At 44.3% G+C, this 22,987-nt stretch overlaps 1 protein-coding gene across 1 annotated transcript in view; it reads left to right on the forward strand.

The window, feature by feature from the left end:
* LASP1 (LIM and SH3 protein 1) overlaps window positions 1–22,192 on the forward strand; it is a 202,835-nt gene extending 180,643 nt beyond the window's left edge. The window contains exons 6-7 of the mRNA XM_063959703.1: window positions 12,153–12,250; window positions 19,056–22,192. Coding sequence (XP_063815773.1) covers window positions 12,153–12,250; window positions 19,056–19,229 — 272 coding nt within the window. The 3' untranslated portion in view covers window positions 19,230–22,192. The remainder of the gene's footprint in view (window positions 1–12,152; window positions 12,251–19,055) is intronic.
* The last annotated feature ends 795 nt before the right edge of the window (window positions 22,193–22,987 follow it).

Raw genomic sequence — 22,987 nt, forward strand, 5'->3', positions numbered from 1 at the left:
AATCTAAATCAAATTAATATTTGGTGTTACCACCATTTGCCTTTAATATAGCATCAGTTCTTCTAGGTACACTTGCACGGGTATGGATTATGAGGTCTACAGTCATTAGGTCGACCATTATTGGTCGACATGCATTAGGTCGACATGATAAAAGGTCGACACAACATTTTAAAGTTGTTGTTTTTTGTGTGTGTTTTGTTTTCATCGTCAAAGCATGTGGAACCCCAATTAGTATAGCACCGTCCCCTCACATGGCTCAAGGTTGCTATTCCCATTCATAATCCACGTGGATGGTAAAATTAAAGGCCAAGCAACGCAAAAAAAGCTGTGTCGCCCATTTGCACCTGTCAACCTTTTGTATATGTCGACTGTAAGCACTGTCTACCTTTTACATGTTGATTTACTGCATGTCTACTATTAGTTGTGGACCTAATGACTATCGACCTTTACATGGTCGACCTAGAGCCCTGATACCCACTTGCACAGTTTTTGAAGGAACTCGACAGGGAGGTTGTTCCAAACATCTTTGAGAACTATTTTGATTATAGTGTTGATTATAGTGTGAGCAGCTCGTCCACACATTAAGATCTCAGTGCGCAGATAACCCAACAATAGTATCTTTAAGAACTAACCGATCTTCTGTATATGTAGGCTGGCTCCAAATCCTTCTGTCTTTTCATGTAATCACAGATAGACTTGATGTTGAGATCAGGGCTCTGTGAGGGCTATATTATCACCTTCAGGACTCCTTGTTCTTCTTAATGTTGAAGATGGTTCTTAATGACATTGGTTGTTTGGGGTCGTTGACCTGTTGCAGAATAAATTGAGGCCACTTCTGACCAGACTTCTCCGAACAGTAGATGGGTGTACCTGGGTCACACCAGTTTCCACTAGGGATGTGCACTTGAAATTTTTCGGGTTTTGGGTTCGGTTCCGCGGCCGTGTTTTGGGTTCGACCGCGTTTTGTCAAAACCTCACCGAATTTTTTTTGTCGGATTCGGGTGTGTTTTGGATTTGGGTGTTTTTTTCAAAAAACCCTAAAAAACTGCTTAAATCATAGAATTTGGGGGTCATTTTGATCCCAAAGTATTATTAACCTCAAAAACCATAATTTCCACTCATTTTCAGTCTATTCTGAATACCTCACACCTCACAATATTATTTTTAGTCCTAAAATTTGCACCAAGGTCGCTGGATGACTAAGCTAAGCGATCCTAGTGGCCGACACAAACACCTGGCCCATCTAGGAGTGGCACTGCAGTGTCACGCAGGATGGCCCTTCCAAAAAACACTCCCCAAACAGCACATGACGCAAAGAAGAAAAAAAGAGGCGCAATGAGGTAGCTGTGTGAGTAAGATAAGCGACCCTAGTGGCCGACACAAACACCTGGCCCATCTAGGAGTGGCACTGCAGTGTCGCGCAGGATGGCCCTTCCAAAAAACACTCCCCAAACAGCACATGACGCAAAGAAGAAAAAAAGAGGCGCAATGAGGTAGCTGTGTGAGTAAGCTAAGCGACCCTAGTGGCCGACACAAACACCTGGCCCATCTAGGAGTGGCACTGCAGTGTCACGCAGGATGGCCCTTCCAAAAAACACTCCCCAAACAGCACATGACGCAAAGAAGAAAAAAAGAGGCGCAATGAGGTAGCTGTGTGAGTAAGCTAAGCGACCCTAGTGGCCGACACAAACACCTGGCCCATCTAGGAGTGGCACTGCAGTGTCACGCAGGATGGCCCTTCCAAAAAACACTCCCCAAACAGCACATGACGCAAAGAAGAAAAAAAGAGGCGCAATGAGGTAGCTGTGTGAGTAAGATAAGCGACCCTAGTGGCCGACACAAACACCTGGCCCATCTAGGAGTGGCACTGCAGTGTCACGCAGGATGGCCCTTCCAAAAAACACTCCCCAAACAGCACATGACGCAAAGAAGAAAAAAAGAGGCGCAATGAGGTAGCTGTGTGAGTAAGATAAGCGACCCTAGTGGCCGACACAAACACCTGGCCCATCTAGGAGTGGCACTGCAGTGTCGCGCAGGATGGCCCTTCCAAAAAACACTCCCCAAACAGCACATGACGCAAAGAAGAAAAAAAGAGGCGCAATGAGGTAGCTGTGTGAGTAAGCTAAGCGACCCTAGTGGCCGACACAAACACCTGGCCCATCTAGGAGTGGCACTGCAGTGTCACGCAGGATGGCCCTTCCAAAAAACACTCCCCAAACAGCACATGACGCAAAGAAGAAAAAAAGAGGCGCAATGAGGTAGCTGTGTGAGTAAGCTAAGCGACCCTAGTGGCCGACACAAACACCTGGCCCATCTAGGAGTGGCACTGCAGTGTCACGCAGGATGGCCCTTCCAAAAAACACTCCCCAAACAGCACATGACGCAAAGAAGAAAAAAAGAGGCGCAATGAGGTAGCTGTGTGAGTAAGATAAGCGACCCTAGTGGCCGACACAAACACCTGGCCCATCTAGGAGTGGCACTGCAGTGTCACGCAGGATGGCCCTTCCAAAAAACACTCCCCAAACAGCACATGACGCAAAGAAGAAAAAAAGAGGCGCAATGAGGTAGCTGTGTGAGTAAGATAAGCGACCCTAGTGGCCGACACAAACACCTGGCCCATCTAGGAGTGGCACTGCAGTGTCACGCAGGATGGCCCTTCCAAAAAACACTCCCCAAACAGCACATGACGCAAAGAAGAAAAAAAGAGGCGCAATGAGGTAGCTGTGTGAGTAAGATAAGCGACCCTAGTGGCCGACACAAACACCTGGCCCATCTAGGAGTGGCACTGCAGTGTCACGCAGGATGGCCCTTCCAAAAAACACTCCCCAAACAGCACATGACGCAAAGAAAAATGAAAGAAAAAAGAGGTGCAAGATGGAATTGTCCTTGGGCCCTCCCACCCACCCTTATGTTGTATAAACAGGACATGCACACTTTAACCAACCCATCATTTCAGTGACAGGGTCTGCCACACGACTGTGACTGAAATGACGGGTTGGTTTGGACCCCCACCGAAAAAGAAGCAATTAATCTCTCCTTGCACAAACTGGCTCTACAGAGGCAAGATGTCCACCTCATCATCATCCTCCGATATATCACCGTGTACATCCCGCTCCTCACAGATTATCAATTCGTCCCCACTGGAATCCACCATCTCAGCTCCCTGTGTACTTTGTGGAGGCAATTGCTGCTGGTCAATGTCTCCACGGAGGAATTAATTATAATTCATTTTAATGAACATCATCTTCTCCACATTTTCTGGAAGTAACCTCGTACGCAGATTGCTGACAAGGTGAGCGGCGGCACTAAACACTCTTTCGGAGTACACACTTGTGGGAGGGCAACTTAGGTAGAATAAAGCCAGTTTGTGCAAGGGCCTCCAAATTGCCTCTTTTTCCTGCCAGTATAAGTACGGACTGTCTGACGTGCCTACTTGGATGCGGTCACTCATATAATCCTCCACCATTCTTTCAATGGTGAGAGAATCATATGCAGTGACAGTAGACGACATGTCCGTAATCGTTGTCAGGTCCTTCAGTCCGGACCAGATGTCAGCATCAGCAGTCGCTCCAGACTGCCCTGCATCACCGCCAGCGGGTGGGCTCGGAATTCTGAGCCTTTTCCTCGCACCCCCAGTTGCAGGAGAATGTGAAGGAGGAGATGTTGACAGGTCGCGTTCCGCTTGACTTGACAATTTTGTCACCAGCAGGTCTTTGAACCCCAGCAGACTTGTGTCTGCCGGAAAGAGAGATCCAAGGTAGGTTTTAAATCTAGGATCGAGCACGGTGGCCAAAATGTAGTGCTCTGATTTCAACAGATTGACCACCCGTGAATCCTTGTTAAGCGAATTAAGGGCTCCATCCACAAGTCCCACATGCCTAGCGGAATGGCTCCCTTTTAGCTCCTCCTTCAATGCCTCCAGCTTCTTCTGCAAAAGCCTGATGAGGGGAATGACCTGACTCAGGCTGGCAGTGTCTGAACTGACTTCACGTGTGGCAAGTTCAAAAGGTTGCAGAACCTTGCACAACGTTGAAATCATTCTCCACTGCGCTTGAGACAGGTACATTCCACCTCCTATATCGTGCTCAATTGTATAGGCTTGAATGGCCTTTTGCTGCTCCTCCAACCTCTGAAGCATATAGAGGGTTGAATTCCACCTCGTTACCACTTCTTGCTTCAGATGATGGCAGGGCAGGTTCAGGCGTTTTTGGTGGTGCTCCAGTCTTCTGTACGTGGTGCCTGTACGCCGAAAGTGTCCCGCAATTCTTCTGGCCACCGACAGCATCTCTTGCACGCCCCTGTCGTTTTTTTAAAAATTCTGCACCACCAAATTCAAGGTATGTGCAAAACATGGGACGTGCTGGAATTTGCCCATATTTAATGCACACACAATATTGCTGGCGTTGTCCGATGCCACAAATCCACAGGAGAGTCCAATTGGGGTAAGCCATTCCGCGATGATCTTCCTCAGTTGCCGTAAGAGGTTTTCAGCTGTGTGCGTATTCTGGAAACCGGTGATACAAAGCGTAGCCTGCCTAGGAAAGAGTTGGCGTTTGCGAGATGCTGCTACTGGTGCCGCCGCTGCTGTTCTTGCAGCGGGAGTCCATACATCTACCCAGTGGGCTGTCACAGTCATATAGTCCTGACCCTGCCCTGCTCCACTTGTCCACATGTCCGTGGTTAAGTGGACATTGGGTACAACTGCTTTTTTTAGGACACTGGTGAGTCTTTTTCTGAGGTCTGTGTACATTTTCGGTATCGCCTGCCTAGAGAAATGGAACCTAGATGGTATTTGGTACCGGGGACACAGTACCTCAATCAAGTCTCTAGTTGCCTCTGAATTAACGGTGGATACCGTAACCACGTTTCTCATCACCCAGGCTGCCAAGGCCTGAGTTATCTGCTTTGCAGCAGGATGACTGCTGTGATAATTCATCTTCCTCGCAAAGCACTGTTGGACAGTCAATTGCTTACTGGAAGTAGTACAAGTGGGCTTACGACTTCCCCTCTGGGATGACCATCGACTCCCAGCAGCAACAACAGCAGCGCCAGCAGCAGTAGGCGTTACACGCAAGGATGCATCGGAGGAATCCCAGGCAGGAGAGGACTCGTCAGAATTGCCAGTGACATGGCCTGCAGGACTATTGGCATTCCTTGCGAAGGAGGAAATTGACACTGAGGGAGTTGGTGGGGTGGTTTGCGTGAGCTTGGTTACAAGAGGAAGGGATTTACTGGTCAGTGGACTGCTTCCGCTGTCGCCCAAAGTTTTTGAACTTGTCACTGACTTATTATGAATGCGCTGCAGGTGACGTATAAGGGAGGATGTTCCGAGGTGGTTAACGTCCTTACCCCTACTTATTACAGCTTGACAAAGGCAACACACGGCTTGACAAATGTTGTCCGCATTTCTGGTGAAATACTTCCACACCGAAGAGCTGATTTTTTTGGTATTTTCACCAGGTATGTCAACGGCCCTATTCCTCCCACGGACAACAGGTGTCTCCCCGGGTGCCTGACTTAAACAAACCACCTCACCATCAGAATCCTCCTTGTCAATTTCCTCCCCAGCGCCAGCAACACCCATATCCTCCTCATCCTGGTGTACTTCAACACTGACATCTTCAATCTGACTATCAGGAACTGGACTGCGGGTGCTCCTTCCAGCACTTGCAGGGGGCGTGCAAATGGTGGAAGGCGCATGCTCTTCACGTCCAGTGTTGGGAAGGTCAGGCATCGCAACCGACACAATTGGACTCTCCTTGTGGATTTGGGATTTCGAAGAACGCACAGTTCTTTGCGGTGCTTTTGCCAGCTTGAGTCTTTTCAGTTTTCTAGCGAGAGGCTGAGTGCTTCCATCCTCATGTGAAGCTGAACCACTAGCCATGAACATAGGCCAGGGCCTCAGCCGTTCCTTGCCACTCCGTGTGGTAAATGGCATATTGGCAAGTTTACGCTTCTCCTCCGACAATTTTATTTTAGATTTTGGAGTCCTTTTTTTACTGATATTTGGTGTTTTGGATTTTACATGCTCTGTACTATGACATTGGGCATCGGCCTTGGCAGACGACGTTGCTGGCATTTCATCGTCTCGGCCATGACTAGTGGCAGCAGCTTCAGCACGAGGTGGAAGTGGGAACCTCAACATTTTTGTTCTCCATATTTTAATAGGCACAACTAAAAGACACAGAGGTAGCTACAGCCGTGGACTACCGTACTGTGTCTGCTGCTAATATAGACTGGATGATAATGAGATGAAATCAATATATATTATATCACACTAGTACTGCAGCCGGACAGGTAGATATATTTATTATGTAATGACTGATGACGGACCTGCTGGACACTGTCAGCTCAGCAGCACCGCAGACTGCTACAGTAAGCTACTATAGTAGTATGTATAAAGAAGAAAGAAAAAAAAAAAACCACGGGTAGGTGGTATACAATTATGGATGGACGAGCGACTGCCGACACAGAGGTAGCTACAGCCGTGGACTACCGTACTGTGTCTGCTGCTAATATAGACTGGATGATAATGAGATGAAATCAATATATATATATATATATATATATATAATATCACTAGTACTGCAGCCGGACAGGCATATATATTTATTATGTAATGACTGATGACGGACCTGCTGGACACTGTCAGCTCAGCAGCACCGCAGACTGCTACAGTAAGCTACTATAGTAGTATGTATAAAGAAGAAAGAAAAAAAAAAAACCACGGGTAGGTGGTATACAATTATGGATGGACGAGCGACTGCCGACACAGAGGTAGCTACAGCCGTGGACTACCGTACTGTGTCTGCTGCTAATATAGACTGGATGATAATGAGATGAAATCAATATATATATATATATATATATATATATATAATATCACTAGTACTGCAGCCGGACAGGCATATATATTTATTATGTAATGACTGATGACGGACCTGCTGGACACTGTCAGCTCAGCAGCACCGCAGACTGCTACAGTAAGCTACTATAGTAGTATGTATAATGAAAGAAAAGAAAAAAACCACGGGTAGGTGGTATACAATATTATATATATATTATATACAATTTTATATATATATATATATATATATATATATATATATATATATATATACAGAAGTCATACCGGCACTCCCAGAGACGACAACGAGTTCCTTTGCTGCGGTGCCCTCCAAGTCAGCAATGTGACTAGCATAGGTAGTGAATGAACGGCGGCACTCAAGCAGACTTAGTCGTTATGAAGATAAAATTTCCTTTAATCGCCGATTAAAGGAAATTTTATCTTCATAACGACTAAGTCTGCTTGAGTGCCGCCGTTCATTCACTACCTATATATATATATATATATATATATATATATATATATATATTAAACTCGCTGGTGGTGATTATTAAACTGGTGGTCAGGTCACTGGTCACACTATCAGCAACTTGCAAGTAGTACTCATAAGCAGACAATCACAATATATATTATACTGGTGGTCAGTGTGGTCACAATGGCAGTGTGGCACTCTGGCAGCAAAAGTGTGCACTGTACGTTATATGTACTCCTGAGTCCTGCTCTCAGACTCTAACTGCTCCCCACTGTCAGTGTCTCCCCCACAAGTCAGATAATAGTCACACTATCTATCACTTCAGCAAGTAACTACTAGTACTCCTCCTAATGCTCCCCAAAATTACTACTGTCTCTCTCTCTACTGTCTCACTCTCTTCTCTATAAACGGAGAGGACGCCAGCCACGTCCTCTCCCTATGAATCTCAATGCACGTGTGAAAATGGCGGCAACGCGCGGCTCCTTATATAGAATCCGAGTCTCGCGATAGAATCCGACAGCGGGATGATGACGTTCGGGCGCGCTCGGGTTAACCGAGCAAGGCGGGAAGATCCGAGTCGCTCGGCCCCGTGTAAAAAAAACTGAAGTTCGGGCGGGTTCGGATTCCGAGGAACCGAACCCGCTCATCCCTAGTTTCCACCAGTTCTGAGCTAATAGCGTTGCTGGATATTTTCGGATTTCGAAGGGAAGCATTTTGTCTTTCATCTGATGTACTAAATTTTCTTGGCCGACCACTGCGTCTGCATCCCCAACATTGCCAATTACTTTGTGCTTCTTCAAAAGAGTTTAAACAGCATATCTTGAAATCCAAGTCTGCTTTGAAATCTTTGCCTGGGAGAGACCTTGCTTATGCAGTATTACTACTTTGTGTCTTGTTGCTGTGCTCAGTATTGCCATGGTGACCTGAAATGGTCTTCCAAAATCTCACATTTTGTTGCAGAGTTTGGCTGTTTCTTAACCAGTTAAAAGCCTCCTACACTGCTGTTTCTGTTTCAGTTAATGACTGTGTTTCAACCTACATATGAAAATGATCATTATTACCTGTTTGGTATGACTGGATAATCATACACCTGACTATAATCCTACAAAATCCCTGACTTTGTGCAAGCTTACCTAGAAGAATTGGTGCTGTTTTGAATCCAAAGGGTAGTCACACCAAATATTGATTTGATTTAGACTTCCTTTCTGTTCATTCACTTTGCATCTTGTTAATTGGTAAAAATTAACTTTTAACACTTCTATATTTGAAAGCATTCTTACCTTGCAGCATTATTCCACACCTGCCTAAAACTTTTGCACAGTATTGTGTGTGTGTGTATATATAAATAATATTTATAGAAAAATAATGTTGTGTGTGGGTGCTTGTATATAAAGTTAGTTGTGTATATGTGTCTGAGGTATCCGGTTGATAGATAGAAAGTGTCTAGTTAAACAGTCACTAGATAGTCACCATGGGAGAGATTCAAATGTTTGAAAAGTCAGTTGGAAGTCTGTTTTTTCCTATCTAATAGACAGGAAAAAACAGACACCCAACCGACTTTTCAAATATTTGAATCTCCCCCCATATGTTAGACAGACATTAGGTCGACAGGGTCAACAGGTCGACATGAAAAAGGTAGACAGAAGGTCGACAGGGTCGAAAGGTCGACATGAAAATGGTCAACATAAAAAAAAGAGAATTTTTTTTTTCAAATGTAACATGTTTTTGGACTATTTCATACCTTCTCTATCCATGTCTGCATAGAGTTGGTTATAAACCTTGTGGCGAGCCACCGAGCCCGAAGCATGGCGAACCCCGCGAGGGTATGCCTTTCTACAATTGGGGGTCCCAGATGAGAAAACTATCCACACAAACCACTAAAATGCAAAAAAATATGGTGTCTACCTTCTTGTGTCTACCTTCTTGTGTCTACCATTTTCATGTCGACCTTTTGTACTGTCTACCTTTTTCATGTTGACCTTTTGACCCTGTCGACCTTTTGTACTGTCTGCCTTTTTTCACGTTGACCCTGTCAACCTTTTGTACTGTCTGCCTTTTTTCACGTTGACCTTTTGACCCTGTCGACCTAATGTCTGTCTAATGGTGTGTACACACGGTGAGATTTTTTTCTTACGATTTTGACTATATAGTCAAAATAGTAAAAGTTAGTGCAGATCGCAAGGTGAAAGTCACCTTGCGATCCCGATTCGATGCCGATGCACGGTCGGCATCGCAAAAAACAATTTTGACTATCTCTATAGTCAAAATTGTGTGAGAATCGGGCATAGCCCGAATCTCACCGTGTGTATGGGCCATAACATATGGTGTCTATCTATTGACTGTCTAACTAGACACTATCTATCAACCCACACCCATGTGTGAACAGTATGCAGTCTTGTGTATTTTTATGTTGACTGTATGAGCTGCAATATAGCATGTATGAGTTCCTTGAAAATTAATAGAATTATTATTATTATTATTGAGGATCTTGGCCACGATAGACATCGATGTGATAAACTACAATAGTGTGGCCATTTTCCATCCTCCCCTTCTGATTACAGTGATGTTAGAAGTGGTTTTGAAAGTCTGTGTGTGAATGGAAAACCTGGATTGTGATCGTGAGGACTGCGACATGCTTCCACCCTTAGATAAACTATAGAACTTTTACAATTTTATAAAAACTCTTTGCTAACTTCAAAGAAAAAAACATGCTAAAAGCTTTTTTTGCTAGGTGGGAAAGCTTTACGGATGTTCTACCCTGCCTCATCAAAATGTCCATCTTTGACTGTTTTCGTACTACCTTATGGTTTAAGACCTGTGTATATCTCAAATATGATTCATTGTATACTCATTTTTTTTCTGTGTAATGTTTTATAATAATGTCACCCCACTTCCACTTTGCAGGTGTTTTTTGTTCTCAGATCTAGAACTTGTTGATCTGTAACTGAATGTATGTGGTAATGATGATGATTATGACTTCTCTATTTTATATACTTCAATATTGTAAAATTTGTTTAAATAAAACAAAACAAAAAACGCTTTGCTTAATAGAAAAATATTTATTTTTCTGCTGTTGAAATGAAGATAATGAATAAATTATACTATATGCAGTTAGACATAAATAACAATTAAAATAGTTCCTAAGGGTACAAAGGTACAATAGAAGCAAGGGAAAATTGTTGACTCAGATACAGATAATGAATGTGACTATTCATCAAGTTGAATGCAGTGTCACAGATCTCTAAATTTTTACTTCAACTCTATTTTAATAGTGCAGAGATATTTTTGTTGTTCTCTATATCCCGGCACACAAGATCCTGACGTTCAAAATACCGACTGATTTTGGTATTTTACCGCTAACTGTCCCCTCCCGCAACCTATCCCTAACCCATACCCCCCAACAACCTAACACTACCCTAAACTCTACTTACAACTAGAATGCCGTCTGGATCCTGAGTGCCCACTTTAGAGAATGCATAGGAAACCTTAAAATACAGTTTGGTAACTTTACTATGGAAATAAATATACATCCAGTTTTACCAGTACTGTCTTTTTCTACATGGCATGTATCCGGCATTTTGTGGTCATACTATAGCAGTGATGGGCAACTGGGCCAGCAAACCTTCACCTGTGGCTCCCAGCCAGCTGCACACTATCTTACTAAGCAACCAATGGGCCCTACACATTAGGCGATATGCTGACGAGATGCCCGACGGGCGACCCGGCGGCGGGGTTGGGGGGGAGTAATGGGGGGAGTGAAGTTTCTTCACTCCCCCGTCACCCGGCCCCATAGCCCTGCATGCTAATATGGACGATATTGTCCATATTGGCCTGCATGTATAAGCGACCTGGCACCAACGATGAACGAGCGCGGGGACGCGCATTGTTCATCGTTGGTGCCTACACACTGAAAGATATGAACGATATCTCGTTCATTAATGAACGAGATCGTTCATGTCTTTCAGTGATAACACCTATTATGTAGGGCCTATAAGTTCCACTTCACATGACCTTTTTCGCACAACACAGGGAGATTACGCAACATACTGAAAGAGGAAGAGGGTGCGCAGTGTACTCCACTGCCTTCCTCTGTGGGCATAAGGGAGAGTCGTTGCTAGTGGAACTTACTAAGTAAAAGTTGAGGCCTGTGGGTAGTCCTGATAGCCATATGGGGGAGAATTGGGGTAGAGTTAACAAAACTTCTAAAAAGTCGAGGTGTTGCCCATAGTAACCACTATCTAGTACATTCTAAAACACGTTTTAATAAATCAACCTTTTGGAGTAGTTGCGAGAGTCTTCTTTGGCTGCATTGGAGAAAGTCAGAGGTGTGAGTGGCATGTAGTGGAACTTTGGAACATGTAAGCAACATGGGGACATTTTGGGATAAGTGAAGCTGGCTATTTTTCATTCTGTAATAGATAATGTGTGTACCATTAGAAAGTATGAGGCTACCAAATGTGGCCCTTGAAGCATATCGGGTTACCCATCACTGATGAGTAGAAACAGGCTTGTAAATATTGTCAGCGCAGGAAAAACCTAAAACTGCTTGAGAGACCCAAGTAGCCTAAGCCCTGTGTTGGGTTTCCCAGGCTTGATGACCAAGTTCATATGTTCTCAAAATGACAGCTCACATTTTCCAAGTCACCGAGCAGCCGCACAGCACAGGTAAAAGATCCACAGGTGAAGCTAATTATTTTACTTGTGATTCTTTCAAGAGACCTGAAAACATGAGGACTGAGTTTAAGAACCTATGATCTAGCTGAACATTGTAAAGTTAGTAACAAAATAAATATTATGATCTCTTTTTAATGCTTTCTTTTCTTTCTTTGATAGCTTATCAACATCAGAGGCAGCAACAACAGCAACCCAAATACGGTTACCAAGAACCAGCAGCCCCAGTGCCAACCCAGCACACTGCCCCAGCAGGGGGGGTGAGTACGTTTTTTGTAAAGATTCAGGGCTGAAAGTGCAGCTTGCAACTGTCCCTTTCACACTGTGGTGGCAGCGAGTTTGTCGGCTCATGTAATGTTCATGAAAATGCAGAAAACCAATCCATGAAAAATCAAATATCAGTTCATTAGCAGCCTATTGTTTTACTAGGAACCAGTAATATCACTGACTATGTTGGGTATTGTTTCACTAGGAACTGGTGATATCCCTCACCATGCAGCTTATTTCACTAGGAACCACTGACATTGAACCTAGCTGTTTTTCACGGAACCATTGACTTTATTTAGATGCTTAGTTATTGGTTTCCAGCCTAAAATCTGTCTGTCTCAACTGTGTATTAGGCAATGGGCATACTTGATAGAACATCTGCTTCTATTCCAGAACACTAGGTCAGTATTGCCTAGTTCCAGCTATCTGACGTGGTAACAATCCCTCACTGGCATCCCCTGGTATAAAAGTCCTTGCACATAGTTGATCACCTAGTTACTTTCAAACATTGTGAAGCTAGCAGAATGTGGCAGCTTGTGACTAACACGGTGTCTGGTCTAAAGATCTACACTAAAACGGTCAACCACCTGTCGGCCACTAATGGTCGACAGGGTCAAAAGGCTGACAATTTAAAAGGTCGATTTGACAATGGTCGACATGCAGTCGACACAAGTTTTTATTTATTAAACTTTTTCATACTTCGCCGTCCACATGGACTACGATCAGGAGTAGTAACCTGTGCTGAGCGCAGCAGTAGAGGAGCGAGGCACCTTGCCCGAAGCATGGCGAGCAAAATGAGCCATGTGAGGGCACATAGTACACTAATGGGGCTTGTTTGTGGAAGAAAAGGGACAAAACATCTAAAAAAAAATATTTGCCTTTTTTTGTGTCGACCTTTTGACCCTGACTACTTTTTGACCCTGTTGACCTAATGCATGTCTACCATTAGTGGTCAACCTAATGACTGTAGACCTTTTTTCATCTAATAATCCACACCTGGCTTAACACCCAGAATGGCAGCTAAGGCCAGCCGATTATCAGATTCTTCAGTCTGATAATGTTAAATGTCGGATAATATGAGAGCAGTTTGAATAGGAGTGAAAAAATAAGATTTTACTTACCGATAAATCTATTTCTCGTAGTCCGTAGTGGATGCTGGGGACTCCGTCAGGACCATGGGGAATAGCGGCTCCGCAGGAGACAGGGCACAAAAAGTAAGCTTTTAGGATCACATGGTGTGTACTGGCTCCTCCCCCTATGACCCTCCTCCAAGCCTCAGTTAGGTACTGTGCCCGGACGAGCGTACACAATAAGGAAGGATCTTGAATCCCGGGTAAGACTCATACCAGCCACACCAATCACACCGTACAACCTGTGATTTGAACCCAGTTAACAGTATGATAACAACGAAGGAGCCTCTGAAAAGATGGCCCACAACAATAACAACCCGATTTTTGTAACAATAATTATGTACAAGTAATGCAGACAATCCGCACTTGGGATGGGCGCCCAGCATCCACTACGGACTACGAGAAATAGATTTATCGGTAAGTAAAATCTTATTTTCTCTAACGTCCTAGTGGATGCTGGGGACTCCGTCAGGACCATGGGGATTATACCAAAGCTCCCAAACGGGCGGGAGAGTGCGGATGACTCTGCAGCACCGAATGAGAGAAACTCCAGGTCCTCCTCAGCCAGGGTATCAAATTTGTAGAATTTTACAAACGTGTTCCCCCCTGACCACGTAGCTGCTCGGCAAAGTTGTAAAGCCGAGACCCCTCGGGCAGCCGCCCAAGATGAGCCCACCTTCCTTGTGGAATGGGCATTTACAGATTTTGGCTGTGGCAGGCCTGCCACAGAATGTGCAAGCTGAATTGTACTACAAATCCAACGAGCAATAGTCTGCTTAGAAGCAGGAGCACCCAGCTTTTTGGGTGCATACAATATAAACAGCAAGTCAGACTTTCTGACTCCAGCCGTCCTGGAATTATATATATATATATATATATATTTTTTTTTTCAGGGCCCTGACAACGTCTAGCAACTTGGAGTCCTCCAAGTCCCTAGTAGCCGCAGGCACCACAATAGGTTGTTTCAGGTGAAACGCTGACACCACCTTAGGAAGAAACTGGGGACAAGTCCGCAGTTCTGCCCTGTCCGAATGGAAAATTAAATATGGGCTTTTGTAAGACAAAGCCGCCAATTCTGACAATCGCCTGGCCGAGGCCAGGGCCAACAGCATGGTCACTTTCCATGTGAGATATTTCAAATCCACAGATTTGAGCGGCTCAAACCAATATGATTTGAGGAATCCCAACACTATGTTGAGATCCCACGGTGCCACTGGAGGCACAAAAGGGGCTGTATATGCAATACTCCCTTGACAAACTTCTGGACTTCAGGAACCGAAGCCAATTCTTTCTGGAAGAAAATCTACAGGGCCGAAACTTGAACCTTAATGGACCCCAATTTGAGGCTCATAGACACTCCTGTTTGCAGGAAGTGCAGAAATCGACCTAGTTGAAATTTCTTCGTGGGGCCTTCCTGGCCTCACCCACGCAACATATTTTCACCACATGTGGTGATAACGTTGTGCGGTCACCTCCTTCCTGGCTTTGACCAGGGTAGGTATGACCTCTTCCGAAATGCCTTTTCCCTTAGGATCCGGCGTTCAACCGCCATGCCGTCAAACGCAGCCGCGGTAAGTCTTGGAACAGACATGGTACTTGCTGAAGCAAGTCCCTTCTTAGCTCCCGAGGCCATTAGTCCTCTGTGAGCATCTCTTGAAGTTCCGGGTACCAAGTCCCTCTTGGCCAATCCGGAGCCACGAGTATAGTTCTTACTCCTCTACGTCTTATAATTCTCAATACCTTGGTTATGAGAAGCAGAGGAGGGAACACATACACCGACTGTTACACCCACGGTGTTACCAGGACGTCCACAGCTATCGCCTGAAGGTCTCGTGACCTGGCGCAATACCTGTCCCGTTTTTTGTTCGGGCGGGACGCCATCATGTCCACCTTTGGTCTTTCCCAACGGTTCACAATCATGCGGAAAACTTCCCGATGAAGTTCCCACTCTCCCGGGTGGAGGTCGTGCCTGCTGAGGAAGTCTGCTTCCCAGTCGTCCACTCCCGGAATGAACACTGCTGACAGTGCTATCACATGATTTTCCGCCTAGCGAAAAATCCTTGCAGTTTTGCCACTGCCCTCCTGCTTCTTGTGCCGCCCTTTCTGTTTACGTGGGCGACTGCCGTGATGTTATCCCACTGGATCAATACCGGCTGACCTTGAAGCAGAGGTCTTGCTAAGCTTAGAGCATTATAAATTTGCTCTTAGCTCCAGTATATTTATGTGGAGAGAATTCTCCAGACTTGATCACACTCCCTGGAAATTTTTTCCCTGTGTGACTGCTCCCCAGCCTCTCAGGCTGGCCTCCGTGGTCACCAGCATCCAATCCTGAATGCCGAATCTGCGGCCCTCTAGAAGATGAGCACTCTGTAATCACCACAGGAGAGACACCCTTGTCCTTGGATATAGGGTTATCCGCTGATGCATCTGAAGATGCGATCCGGACCATTTGTCCAGCAGATCCCACTGAAGAGTTCTTGCGTGAAATCTGCCGAATGGAATCGCTTCGTAATAAGTCACCATTTTTACCAGGACTCTTGTGCAATGATGCACTGACACTTTTCCTGGTTTTAGGAGGATCCCGATTAGCTCGGATAACTCCCTGGCTTTCTCCTCTGGGAGAAACACCTTTTTCTGGACTGTGTCCAGAATCATCCCTAGGACCAGCAGACGTGTCGTCGGAACAACTGCGGTTTTGGAATATTTAGAATCCACCCGTGCTGTCGTAGAACTACTTGAGATAGTGCTACTCCGACCTCCAACTGTTCTCTGGACCTTGTTCTTATCAGGAGGTCGTCCATTTTCTTTGAAGACGAATCCTCATTTCGGTCATTACCTTGGTAAGGACCCGGGGTGCCTTGGACAATCCAACGGCATCGTCTGAAACTGATAGTGACAGTTCTGTACCACGAACCTGAGGTACCCTTGGTGAGAGAGGCAAATTTTGGGACATGGAGGTAAGCATCCCTGATGTCCCGGGACACCATATAGTCCCCTTCTTCCCGGTTCGCTATCACTGCTCTGAGTGACTGCATCTGGATTTGAACCTTTGTAAGTGTTCAAATATTTCAGATTTAGAATAGGTCTCACCTAGCCTTCTGGCTTCAGTACCACCATATAGTGTGGAATAATACCCCTTTCCTTGTTGTAGGAGGGGTAATTTTATTATCACCTGCTGGGAATACAGCTTGTGAATTGTTTTCAATACTGCCTCCCTGTCGGAGGGAGACATTGGTACAGCAGACTACAGGAACCTGCGAGGGGGAAACGTCTCGACATTCCAATCTGTACCCCTTGGATACTACTTGTAGGATCCAGGGGTCCTGTACGGTCCCAGCGTCATGCTGAGAACTTGGTAGAAGCGGTGGAGGGCTTCTGTTCCTGGGAATGGGCTGCCTGCTGCAGTCTTCTTCCCTTTCCTCTATCCCTGGGCAGATATGACTCTTATAGGGACGAAAGGACTGAGGCTGAAAAGACGGTGTCTTTTTCTGCAGAGATGTGACTTAGGGTAAAAAACGGTGGATTTTCCAGCAGTTGCCGTGGCCACCAGGTCCCATGGACCGACCCCAAATAATTCCTCCCCCTTATACGGCAATACATCTTTGTGCCGTTTGGAATCTGCATCACCTGACCACTGTCGTGTCCATAAACATCTTCTTGCAGATATGGACATCGCATTTACTCTTGATGCCAGAGTGCAAATATCCCTCTGCGCATCTCGCATATATAGAAATGCATCCTTTAAATGCTCTTATAGTCAATAAAATACTGTCCCTGTCAAGGGTATCAATATTTTTAGTCAGGGAATCCGACCAAGCCACCTCAGCTCTGCACATCCAGGCTGAGGCGATCGCTGGTCGCAGTATAACACCAGCATGTGTGTGTATACTTTTTAGGATATTTTCCAGCCTCCTATCAGCTGGCTCCTTAAGTACGGCCCTATCTGTAGATGGTACCGCCACTTGTTCTGATAAGCATGTGAGCGCCTTATCCACCCTAAGGGGTGTTTCCCAACGCGCCCTAACTTCTGGCGGGAAAGGGTATACCGCCAATAATTTTCTATCGGGGGAAACCCACGCATCTCACACACTTCATTTAATTTATCTGATTCAGGAAAAACTACAGGTAGTTTTTTCACATCCCACATAATACCCTTTTTTGTGGTACTTGTAGTATCAGAAATATGTAACACCTCCTTCATTGCCCTTAACGTGTGGCCCTAAAGGAAAATACGTTTGTTTCTTCACCGTCGACACTGAAATCAGTGTCCGTGTCTGGGTCTGTGTCGACCGACTGAGGTAAATGGGCGTTTTACAGCCCCTGACGGTGTTTGAGACGCCTGGACAGGTACTAATTTGTTCGCCGGCCGTCTCATGTCGTCAACCGGCTTGCAGCGTGTTGACATTATCACGTAATTCCATAATTAAGCCATCCATTCCGGTGTCGACTCCCTAGAGAGTGACATCACCATTACAGGCAATTTGCTCCGCCTCCTCACCAACATTTTCCTCATACATGTCGACACACACGTACCGACATACAGCACACACATAGGGAATGCTCTGATAGAGGACAGGACCCACTAGCCCTTTGGGGAGACAGAGGGAGAGTTTGCCAGCACACACCAAAACGCTATAATTATACAGGGACAACCTTTATATAAGTGTTCCTCCCTTATAGCATTTTAATATATATTCATATCGCCAAATCAGTGCCCCCCCTCTCTGTTTTAACCCTGTTTCTCTAGTGCAGTGCAGGGGAGAGCATGGGAGCCTTCCCACCAGCATTTCTGTGAGGGAAAATGGCGCTGTGTGCTGAGGAGAATAGGCCCCGCCCCCTTTTCGGCGGGCTTCTTCTCCGGAGTCTGTGATATCTGGCAGGGGTTAAATACATCCATATAGCCTCAAGGGCTATATGTGATGTATTTTTCGCCATACAGGTATTATACATTGCTGCCCAGGGCGCCCCCCCCCCGCGCCCTGCACCCTCCGTGACCGCTGTGTGAAGTGTGCTGACAACAATGGCGCACAGCTGCAGTGCTGTGCGCTACCTGATGAAGACTGAAAGTCTTCTGCCGCCTGGTTCCGGACCTCTTCAATCTTCAGCATCTGCAAGGGGGGTCGGCGGCGCTGCTCCGGGACGAACCCCAGGGCGAGACCTGTGTTCCGACTCCCTCTGGAGCTAATGGTGTCCAGTAGCCTAAGAAGCCAATCCATCCTGCACGCAGGTGAGTTCACTTCTCTCCCCTAAGTCCCTCGATGCAGTGAGCCTGTTGCCAGCAGGACTCACTGAAAATAAAGAACCTAAAAACTTTTTCTAAGCAACTCTTTAAGAGAGCCACCTAGATTGCACCCTGCTCGGACGGGCACAAAAACCTAACTGAGGCTTGGAGGAGGGTCATAGGGGGAGGAGCCAGTACACACCATGTTATCCTAAAAGCTTACTTTTTGTGCCCTGTCTCCTGCGGAGCGGCTATTCCCCATGGTCCTGACGGAGTCCCCAGCATCCACTAGGACGTTAGAGAAACATACTTTTAGGAGGGTATCCCTCAACTCATAGCCATGTGGCTGCAGCAGCGCTACTAGTTATAGGGCATATCCAAAATACAAATGTCATATAATGTTTCTTCTCTTCTCTTTCATATACTGTCTCCTCTCCCATTTCACAGAAGCGCTTCAGAGCTGTGTATGATTACAATGCTGCAGATGAAGATGAGGTGTCTTTCCAGGATGGCGATACTATTATCAATGTTCAGCAGATTGATGACGGATGGATGTACGGAACTGTGGAGCGCACAGGGGACACTGGCATGCTTCCTGCCAACTATGTGGAAGCCATATGATCGGGAGAACTCACCTCATCTCTCTTTCTTACACAATCATGAAGCATTCCAGTGCAGCCCTCTCCCAGCATTGTGAAGGGTGGGCTCCACCTCTCCCTCTATTTCAGCATTCTCTCTTAAACCCTCTCTGCTACCCTCTGGTGGCAGAAGAAAAATTACCTCTTGCTTAATCTTTTAGTCACTAGAGGGACAGCATAGGGGAGATGTCACCCTCTTTATCCTCCCACACTCTGAACCCTGCCCTTTTTATGTCTGATTGACCTGTCTATGCGCTTTGCACTGGTATATCATTTTTTTTTAAATAGGTTTTCAGGAGCGGGATGTGGTAGTTTTTTGTTTTGTTTGTTTTCTTTTTCTTTCCTTTTCTGTCAGTATACATATTGCAGGAATATGAATTCCGAGTTGGTTGAGAGCACTGCTCGCTCCTTTAAATTTAAAATGTGGTTTACAAATCTAAAACTGTTCCTTATATTGTTTGGGATAAACTTTTGACATCCTAATTTAGAACCTATGATATGGAAACATTGCAAGGATATGTGGTGCTTGTCATTGAATTTTCTCGAATTGATTTTGGCCGTATGGGTCATCCTGCTGTTTTTTCCCCACATCGTACTTTAATCTCCATCTAACAAACCACACTAGAGTATGTTCACATTAACAGTCATTTGAAGCCCGCTGTCTGCTTCCCTGGCACAGTGAGCATTCAGAAGTGGCTTAAATTGTGGTGTTAGTTATTGCAGTGGGCAGTGCCCTAATTTCTGTCTACAATCCTTCCAAAGCAGCAGCCACTACGGTTAATAACGCCGCACCTCGCCAGAAATGTGCTATTCTATTTCTTAGTCAGATGCCGTAATCAAATATATATATATATATATTAGTGTAGTTGATTAGTAACAGCTTGAAAGATTTAATTATAATATTTTTACATTAAAGACTATTTGTTTCAGGGTTTTTGTTTTTTTGCCCCCCCCCTCCCCCCCAATTTGGTATATTTTATAAATATATATATTTTTTCTTTATTTTTGTTTTTCTTTCCATTTTGTTATACAGGTTGAGTATCCCTTATCCAAAATGCTTGGGACCAGAGGTATTTTGGATATCGGATTTTTCCGTATTTTGAAATAATTGTATACCATAATGAGATATCATGACGATAGGACCCAAGTCTAAGCACAGAACGCATTTATGTTTCATATATACCTTATACACACAGCCTGCAGGTCATTTTAGACAATATTTTTTATAACTTTGTGCATTAAACAAAGTGTGTGTATATTCACACAATTCATTTATGTTTCATATACACCTTATACACACAGCCTGTAGGTCATTTAATACAATATTTTTAATAATTTTGTGTATTAAACAAAGTTTGTGTACATTGAGCTATCAAAAAACAAAGGTTTCACTATCTCACTCTCACTCAAAAAAAGTCCGTATTTCGGAATATTCCGTATTTCGGAATATTTGGATATGGGATACTCAACCTGTATAGATAAAAAAGTCTCCACAGAGTTTGTGGGATTTAAAGCAAATAGAGAGCAGGCAAAAAGGGACTGGTTTCATGCATTGATTAAACAAATTTTTAGCCCCCAATATGTCCAACTATCCCTCCATGCCAATTCCTATGTATGGCCTATAAGATAGTAGTGCGAGAAGAGATTTATCTTGACACTTGAGGGGAGACTCAATTGTTTGAAAAGTCAGTTGGGTGTCTGTTTTTTCCTATCTAATAGACAGGAAAAAAACAGACACCCAACCGACTTTTCAAACATTTGAATTGCCCCCTTGGAGTCAGCATTGTGTTCTAGTGACTGAGATCAGAGAGATGCATTCGTAATTCAAATGTTTGAAAAGTCGGTCACTGTGCTAAGCAGGTGTCGTCTGCCACATTTCCCCATGTGAGAGCATTGAAAAACTTCTAAACTCTATTCATAAATTTCATGTGTCACTGAATTTATCACGTACAAATCCCTTCTGCATATTATAAGTTGTGATATTTCCTTAAGAAGAGGTGCGGCAGTCTCCTGGTGCCAATTTGTGGCTGACATTCAACCAAATGCATCGTGAGCCAAATTTCTGCTGCCTTGTCATGTAACTGCCTTATTTGCTGTAGCCTATTTCCCTCATGCACGGACGGGTTGTTTCTTCAGTGCTCATTCTGCACGTTCGCCTTCATTCTTGTAGCAAGGAAAGGTTGGTGGTTTCCCATCTACTGAGCTCTAGAGGGGCAGTGATTTGTAATGTTGGGGACCAAGCACAAATAATTTCAGTATTCCTGATGTCACTTTTAAAGCACAATTGGTAAAGCAAAAGTAACTGGAACTCAATGTGAATATTTGGTGAGGGGATAGGTAATTCCACAAAACTCTAAAAATACTTGATGCATTCCTTTAGAAGGCAATGTAACACTGTTACGGTCAGACTGGATAACGCAACAAGGCCCTGCGTGTGCTGTGAAGAGTTTGTACTCCTGCAGACATGCCACCACACTGTAAATATAGCTATATTGGCAAAAGTGGGATGTTTTTTTTTTTTCTGTGTTTGTTTGTGCGTTTCCTCCCCCACCAAGGACCAAGTGAAAATCAAATCCTAATCTTTTCTCTGCTAATGAAGAGATTACATTTTATTCCACAATCCTCCTAACTGGACCAAACTACAAATTTTCTGTTCTTCCTCTTCAATCAATGCACTTTCCCTCATACCCAGTGCGGAACAGGGGAGAGCAACCATGGTGTCCCCCCAAATGACACTCCCTCCGCAGCCTTACTGTCTTGTGTATGTGTCAATCATACTTTATCCCCCTTCTTTTTTAGTTTTTATTTTGTATTATTACACCCCCAGCTGGGAAGCCTTTGTATCAAATTGCTTGGGCCTATAATCATTTAAAAATAAATCAATCATGCAGCCACCAAGAAAGCTTTTTCGGTTTACTTAAATTGAAAATAAAAGTATCATTTTTACCTGTGATGTCACTGTGTTGTCATTCCGTAGCAGTTCAGTGTTTCTGTGTGACATTATGTCAGTCTTTCTATGAGCAGGTTTTATGTTTTGATGACTTGTGTGGGCCAAGAATATGCATTCTGCACTTTTATTTCATTATATGTAAGAATGAATGAGTGCATAATGCCTTTAGATATAAGCATGACATGAAAAAGTCACCTCTTTGTCAATTTCAATCTATAATTAAAGGAAGAGCAACATTTTTGTTTCCCACATTATAATCACTTTAAAAATATATGTATAACATTTTCAGATTCTGGAAGGTGTCCTTGAAATACGTTTGATTGATAGCAGGGAAAATAATATCAGACACCTCATCCTTCATTCTGTGATGCAATTTTACATTTTTTACATTTTAATTATTATTATTTTTTTTTTCATTAAATGGCAGACAGAAAAAAAAAATCTACTTTTTTTTTGTTTTTGTTGAAGCTGCCGACCAATAAAGTATTTTCTGTTTGTGTCTAAAAACTGACATTTATTTGCAAAATGTATGTTACTTCTGCTGATTAGGACAGAATTACTGAGATTGCTGCAGATCCATAATATAAGGTATTTTTATGTAGAGCTGATGGCAGAATAAGCCTCACTGCAGTCATAAACCAGAGGTAGCACATGTAGATCAGGGCGTCTGACTCTGGCTATGGGGGTGGGGGATTGTATTAAAGAACAAATTATTCAGGTTGTCTATGTCTGAAATGTATGTAGTAAATGGAGGTAGTTTTGAAGCCTTCTCCTCACATGTAAAACAGAAG

Source organism: Pseudophryne corroboree, chromosome 3 (genome assembly GCF_028390025.1).
Source record: "Pseudophryne corroboree isolate aPseCor3 chromosome 3, aPseCor3.hap2, whole genome shotgun sequence".
NCBI lineage: Eukaryota > Metazoa > Chordata > Amphibia > Anura > Myobatrachidae > Pseudophryne > Pseudophryne corroboree.